The sequence below is a fragment of the Echinops telfairi genome, unplaced genomic scaffold (assembly GCF_000313985.2).
Source record: "Echinops telfairi isolate 266 unplaced genomic scaffold, ASM31398v2 ScPeMD7_6;HRSCAF=24_0, whole genome shotgun sequence".
Taxonomy (NCBI): Eukaryota; Metazoa; Chordata; class Mammalia; order Afrosoricida; family Tenrecidae; genus Echinops; species Echinops telfairi.
The window spans coordinates 1,326,887-1,334,975 of NW_022103902.1; the positions used below are offsets into that span (position 1 = coordinate 1,326,887).

General features: G+C 39.0%; 1 protein-coding gene across 1 annotated transcript in view; it reads right to left on the reverse strand.

The window, feature by feature from the left end:
- Window positions 1-8,089, reverse strand: part of LOC123521240 (sentrin-specific protease 7-like) — a 73,521-nt gene that overhangs the window by 44,598 nt on the left and 20,834 nt on the right. The window contains exon 3 of the mRNA XM_045286195.1: window positions 4,650-4,847. Coding sequence (XP_045142130.1) covers window positions 4,650-4,847 — 198 coding nt within the window. The remainder of the gene's footprint in view (window positions 1-4,649; window positions 4,848-8,089) is intronic.

Below are 8,089 nucleotides of genomic sequence, written 5' to 3' on the forward strand. Positions count from 1 at the left end.
CTTGTGATCAGGATTCTTGTATGTGCTTTGACAAAGGCATCCATGGTAGCTAGAAACCATGCAGTCCCTCTGGTCTTACGGCAACGAAACCTGTTATTCATACATCTGTTTCCTCCTTCTACTCCTGACTCTCCTTTGCTAGAGGTGACTACAAGAAAAAAACCGAAAGTCACTGCCAGCAAGTTAATTCTGACTCGCAGCAACCCGACAGGGCAGGGTACAACTGCCTGTGAGCTCCCGATACTATTTAAGGGAGTAAAAAGCCTCATGCTTCTCCCTACAGATGACCCATCAAAACCAAACTCACTACCCTGGAGTCAATTCTCACTCATGGTGACAGGACAGGACAGAACAGAACTGTCCCTGTGGGTTTCTGAGACTGTAATTCTTTACAGGAGTAGAAAGCCTCATCTTTCCCCCAAGGAGCGGTTGGTGGTTTCAAAGTGTTAGCCTCACAATTAGCAGCCCAACACATAACCACTACACCACCAGAGCTCCTACTACAGGTGACTAGAGAACAATTATTGTACCTAGGATGGCTGTATGCTACCTTTTAAGCCCCAGGCACTACACCAAGGAAAACTTTTTTTAAAAAGACTCGTTGTCAAGTAGATGCAGATTCATAGCAATCCCACAGGACAGGGTGAAACCGCCTCTGTGGGTTTCTAAGACTCTAACTCTTTTATAAAAGTACATATGATTCATCGTTGAACTGCTGATCCTGTGGGTAAGAAGCCCAACTCATAATCATGACCTCGCCAGGGCTCCTAATGAACAAGGAGGTACAACAGAAATAACGAAAATGTCATCAGAACGATTACCTGGGACGTCCGTGAAACCATGACCCTCCAAATCAGGAAAACAGACTCCACAAGGTATTTGCTCATACATAAGCAGTCTCAACTGTTGTTGTTGTAGGTATCGCAACTTGTTGTTCTCGATCTCTCTATCACACACTTAATTCACATTGTACACATATAAAACTATTGACAGCAATTTCCTTAATCGGCGGTGCAACCCCTACCCTTTAATGAAGTTATTTTTCTATCACCATAAACCAAAACTCGGAACTTCACAGGCAATAACCCGTTTTCCTCCTTTTCTTGTCTTTTCGACAGCCTTTTCTTTTACAAGTACGCTTTCTTGATATCTACCACATCTTTGGTCTGTGGTCTTTAGTTAGTACGTGAACTCTACTGTTGAAACGGTTTCTAAATTCAAGCAGAATAGGTCCAAGGTCCAATTTTGGGTCTGTTGAATTTGCTTTAACTTTTTCTGCTTTGACTTATACTTGCATATAAGCAATTGATAGTGTGTTCTGCAGTTGGCCCCTGGTTTTGTCTCAGTGGGTGATATTAAGCTTTTTTATCATCTTTTCAGTAGAAATATAGTCAATTAGATTCCTATCTAATCCATTCAGTGAGGGGCAGGTGCATAGTCACTGGATGTTGTTGAAAATAAACATTTCTGATGAATAAGTAATTGGTCTTGTTAACTATCCTATTATGTGACATTTGGTGTTGTAACTATCATCAAAGCCATGTTTTCTAACAACTGAACCTTCTGTATTTCAATTTTTCCCAGTCCAATCACCAGTAAGTACACATACATCTGAACTGCATGTTTAATCAATTTCAGATTACAATAGGTCATCAAAATCATCCATTTATTAATCTTTGTCATTTATAGCTTGTGCATAAATCTGAATAAGTCATATTTACTGATATTCTTTATAGACATGTAAATACTGACTTATCACAGACTGCACTGTACTGCAGAATGGATATGGAAACATTTTTAACAATGAATGTAATGCCACACTTCAATATGTTATTCCCAATAGAATAAATGTGATTGTTAAATTGAAAAAGGCCAATGTCGATTTCACAAAAAGCTAGGTTATCAATCTTCCAGCATTCTGGGTGTTTTTAATGACTCCCAGTTTCCCTTACTGTATACATTCTTATTACTAATGGATTATTGTCCACTGTCGCTTCTCTCCCTCACACAGAACTGTGAGCAGGATGGGCTCACCTTCTACACTGATCGAGACATAAGTTTTCACTAGCTAATTTTCTGAAGTGGTTTGCGGGTACATTTTCCTATTCCGTCTGAGTCTGGTGGTTCCATTGAAACCTGCCCATCATGAGTGATCCTGCTAAAAAAGGCATGTGAAATACTAATGGCAGATGGGGAAAGGAATATAGTAGTAATTCTATAAACTTTTCTAATCTGAAACTGTGCATATTTCCCAGGTATGGTCCTTTCCCCATTTCTGTAGTCCCACCTGCAACCTTGATGCAAATCATGATGTCACCCATCATGATTAAATGATGATTTCCTTTGTTTTCTATCACCTATAACTAGCTCCTGGCCATGAATCCTTTGCACACCACAGATCTTTCTTTGTCCACTTTAAGGGTTAATAAAGTGATCTCTGGGGAAAAAAAAAAATACCAGTAGCAGAGCTTTTAGTCTCATGCCAATACATGAGCCACCAGAGCCAACAAAGTGACTGGCAGGTAAATGATTACAAGGAAGGGTAAGAGAACTAGAGAAGACCAATTCACAAGCTGTATTTTGAAGAATCCATTGTAGGAGGGAATTATTCACTAAGATACAGAACAAAGATAAAAACAAAAATGATACAGCAAGATGAGGCAGTTTGACTTCTGAAAGATGTACACTATGGCTGGAGCAATACCAGGCCGCTTCTAGCAGCATGTGACCTTGAATCTCCCCCACCCGTGCGGAGCTGACCAGAGCTGGCTGAAACAACTAGCAGCAAGTGGCCTTGACTATCCCACACACACCTGCGGAGCTGATCAGAGTTGGCTATGTAAACAGCTTTGCAAGTTTTTTTTCTTTCTTTTACTCACAGCCCGTTTTGGCCCGTTTGGCTCGGTGCCACTTTGTTCTTGGCCCGCCGCTCTGCACTCTGCACCAATACACCCGGAACCAGGAAGACACCTTACATTCCAGAAACACAGACATACCTGTATCTCCCAATCCCTGACTACTTTACCTTATATGGACTCAAGGCAGCCCAGTCACATGTTCCCCGGCTATATAAACACCACTCCTGTAGTCTGGAGTGCGACTCCCTTGCTCCTGACGCTGTGGACCATGAGACTTCTCCCAGGCTGGGTTTTTCTCCCCAATAAATCCTGTTTGCTCAAATTTGACTGATTTGGTCTTATGGCGCCTCTCAACTACCTTACAGTAGAAGCCCTGTGTAGTAGTAATTCTACTTTGTCCTATGAGATCATCATGAGTTAGAATCCAACAGGTGGCAGTGGGTTTGTTTTTAGTTTAGTTTTGTCACTTCATGCTAGGTTTCAATTTCATGTAATACATAATCTAGCTACTAAGCATTCATAGTAGGAGGAACTATTCTTCTGAAAGAATAAAATACCACCTATTCTAAATGGAAAAGGACTATCACGAGATAACAATCGTGATGTTTCTGTCATTTGAAGGATGCATTTTCTTTCTACCATTGATAGCAGACAGTGTTAGAGCTTCCTTTCGAAAGAGTCAAAAGAATTGGAAAAGCCATTCTTTTAACTTCCTCCTCATTTATATCTGCTAACAGAGCAAAAGAAAAATTCACCTGTCCTGAATAAGAAAACAAACAGAACCCAGTAGAATGAGAACAAAGTACTTCATAAATGAATGATGCAAAGTTGTCCAGATGCCAAGATTTAGGAGCTTTAAAATGCTATATTTACATCAAGAATGATCTAGAAAGAAAGGTCTCATTAAACTTAGCTTTTTATTGGTTTTCCTTTCTTTAAAGTCTTGTCCTTTTGTTCGATTAAAACACAACTTTATTTTTTTTAAAATACTGTTAAAAGTTAGCAGTTTTATATATGTCTCGGCATAAAGTACTATTTAATGTCACTCATTATAATCCACATAACTTAAGTTCTAGCTATGTAGTGGGAGATTATTCTAATTGAAATCAAAGCACATTCTCCCCATTCAGAAGAAAAAAGTAAATAAATAAATAATTTTAAAACTGAAAATGTAAATAAATTTATTTATATTTGTGAAAAACTTTGTTACAAATCACAAGCTTCTAGAGATAATTCCTAGTTTTCATCTACAAATTCTGTATACAAACTTTTGAAAAACTATAAACCTAAATTAGACCAGCTTGTTTTCAAAATTAAACTAAGTATTTACTATGAAAATCTCTCAAGGACAAAATTGAAAGATCACCTTTTTTTTTTTTTCCTCAAAATGGATGTAAAGTATAAGAAAGCTCATAAAGTTAAAGGTAGTTAGAATCCAAAGTAAGTAATATTTTAATATTATATGCTACAATGTAGAAAATAATCAGTATATGCATGCTTTCATTTTATATCATAAATGAATTCTCAAAAAGGTGAATATAAGGTTCAAATTATTTTAAAGTAAGTTAAATGCACTAAAGAAACTTGTCTTAAAAACTAATTCTAAGAAAGTGCAGAGCCATCACCTAACTATGCACATTGATATTATCAGGTATAAAACTGCTTACAACAAGGGCACCGAAATGTGCGAAATTTATTCAAATCCTTTCCAACGATCTTATTTTCAAGAGAATTGGATTTACATTAGTTCAAATGGGGTAGGTTGAACACAATTAAGACTGAACGACATACCTTTCGGATACAGGACGGCTTTGGTTAAGAAGTTCTAATTTGTGACCCGGCTCTCGGTGGTCAGCAGCTGTCGAAGGCAATGAGGCCGAGTGCTCCTTGTGGACATCACAGGAGTTCGCGTCGCTCCGAGGTAGGCTCTTTCTGAATTTTCGTCCTAAATCCGTCCACAGGACATTCGTCAACATAACTTTGAGTTGCCTGTTATACATATAAATAATAAATACAGTTCTCAGTAGCGTGTAATACATAAGTTCATTACAAGAATATAAGCAATGAAAACTTCCCGAAATTCCAAATTTCAGTTCTTCAAGCCGTTAATTTTAGCAGTAAGTCTCATAACTAAAGAAATACCTAACATTCTCAAATGTACATTAAAAAGTAAGATCTGGTTTAAGTTGAGATTTTAGTAACCATCTATGCTTAGTCATTGTTAACAATGGAGGAACAAGACATATGTATACCATCTGAACACAGAGGCAAATTCCTCGATACTGAAAAATGTTATTTTTGCATTTCCTGACTTGGGGGAAAAAAAACATTAAAACTAACAGCATACCAATACATCATCTACAATTTTAAACCTACATAGCCAAGTACCCAGAACCAATTTCACTTTATTTATAAAAACAGATCAATTTAGAAAATTTACTTTTAAAAAAACATTTATTTTAATATCAATTTCAAAAACAAGCCTATAATAAATTCAGCCAGCAGTTCAGGCTTTTGCCAGATCACATTTGCCTGCTCATTCAATAGAGCTTTGTGGCACAATGGAAAGAACTGTGTTCAGTTCTAGAACCATTCCCATCCATTGCCTTCGAGTTAATTCAGACTCGGAGCAACCCTATAGGGGAGAACAGAACTGTTCCATAGGGTTTCTGAAACTGCAACTCTTTATGGTCGGACCCCCTTTTCTCTCCTCTGCAGAGTACATGGTGGGGTTGAACTGTGATCCTTGAGGTTAGCGCCCAAGCTTAGCCTACTGTGTCACCACAGCTCCAGCTTCAGGCATTTCTGTTTGTTTGCTTGTTTACCTAACAGAAGAACATTACTAAATAAAAAGCAAAATGCTTGCCTATTTTAAGACAAATTAGGAGACCTCAGAGAAACCACTTGCTTGAAGCAGCCACTTTTAGCTAAACCCTGGGACTGTCAAAATAGAGAGACAAACTTCCATATAAAGTACTCACATTCTAAATACTTTTAATGCAAAAAATAAGTTTAAAATTTTTTAAATATAAAATATATCCTAAGATTAAAATGTTATAAAATATCAAAAAGAAAAAACAATATGTAAATTAAAAAATAAATTAGTTATTTGAAGCACTACACTCTACCATTGATTGCTTTCTCACAGTCTTTCCAAGATCTACCACAAAAATGTTTTTTTTCCTGTCGGGGTATGTTCATTAACATAGTTATCAACAAATATTTCCAAGGTCTGTCCCCTCACACAACAGGCTGATGGCATACTTTGTTATTATCGATAAAGCCTTTCATCTCAGCCATTTTACAAAGCTGAAAGCCATAAACCAAGGAAAACAAGAGACAGGCTGGGCTGCCAAATCTTATGGCTGGATCTTAGAAGATGCAACAAAATAGACAAGTTTGACAATGAAACCCTTTCCTTATCAGTTAGGTTCCTAAAGTGGATCAGTGTTGAGACCGAACTGCTCTTGATGCAGCCCTGCATGCCCTTCAAGAGTCAAGTCATGTGGCTGGTTATCTTGAATAGAAATCCCCAAGGTACCCTGAGACACTTACAGGAAAGGGGTGTGTGTGGGGGGGGGGGGGGGGGGCGGCACAGTACCAACATCATCTGTGCACACACAACAGCAGCCAAAGGAGAGAAACAGGACAGCAAGTATGAAAGAAAAGGGAGAGGCGGAGAGGATTCAGCCTGCAGCACGGTAGTACAAGAGCGAACACGAAACCGTGAGTGCTATGACAAAGGGGTGGACAGGGGCCTGGAGACTAAAGGCACAGACAGCAAGTGTGCTCCGACCGTCATTCAATGTCTGCCCAGAGTCTCTGAAAAAGTCTAGGCTTGAATTTTACCTTCAGTTCTTTCAACTTGAGATATGCAGAGCATGTTCTTCACGTTGGTTTCCTAACTCCAGATCTCTGTAGATATACCATTGTAATGCTTTACTTGGTCTTCTGAAGCTGCCTTTTAAAACTTTTTGTTCAAGTCTTTTATATCATTGGTTTGTTTTTTTTCCCCCATTTGCTTTAGCTCCTCTACATTCAAGAGCTAGGTTCAATGTCTCTTCTTTGGGTTTTGTCTCTTTCCTACTTTTTAGCGGCCTGTGGCTTTCCTCATGATGCTCTTAATGTCATCCCAACCTCATCTGCTCTTTGGCTATTCGTGCTCAAAGCATCAAGCCTATTCTTGAAATGACCTCCAACTTCAAGTGGGACATATTCAAAGTTGTATTTTGGCTCTCGTGGATTTTCCTTAATTTTCTTCAGCTTCAACCTGAACTTGCATAGGAGCAATCGATGGTCTGTTCCACAGGGTCTTGTTTTGGCTGATGATGTTGAGTTTTCCATTGTCTCTTCCCACAGATGTAGCCAAATAGATTCCTGTGTACTCCATCTGGTGAAGCCCACCAGTAGAGTGGCCATTTAGGTTGTTGAAAAAATAGAATTGCAATGAAGAAGCCATTAATGTTGCAAAATTCTATCATGCAATCTCCAGCCTCATTTCTATCACCAAGGTCCTATTTTCAAACTACCATCCCTTCTTCTTTGTTTCCAACTTTTGTATTCCAGATGTCAATAATTTTCAAAGTATCTTGACTGCATGTTTGATCACTTTCAGACTAGAAGAGGTATAAAATTCTTCAACTTCTTCATCACTAGCTTTAGAACTTGGTGCACAAATTTGAATAATAGTTGTATTATCTGGTCTTCCTTGTGTATATATAGATATTATCACCAAAGGCACTGGACTTCAAGATAAAACTTGAAATGCTTTTGTCTTGACAATTATGTTGTCAAACGCAGTCCTCCACCATTACAAATCAGGCAGCTGAGTTCCCCACGTTTGGGGAAATCACGGTGTGAGCAATGGAAACCACTTACCCTGGCATCAAAGACCCAGAACAAAAAATCAGCCACTGTGAATGAGGGGGAGTGCAGAGTGGAGACCCAACGCCCATCTGTAGGCAACTGGACACCCCCTTGCAGAAGGGTCACAAGGAAGTGAGAGCCAGTCAGGGGGGCAGTACAGCATCGATGAAACATACAACTTTCCTCTAGGTTCTTTAATGCTCCTTCTCCCCCACTATCATGATACTAATTCTACCTTACAAATCCGGCTAGACCTGAGCACGTACACCGGTACAGATCAGAGCTGGAAACACAGGGAACCCAGGACAAATAAACCCATCAGGACCAACAGTGAGAGTAGCAATACCGGCAGGGGAAGGGGAAGG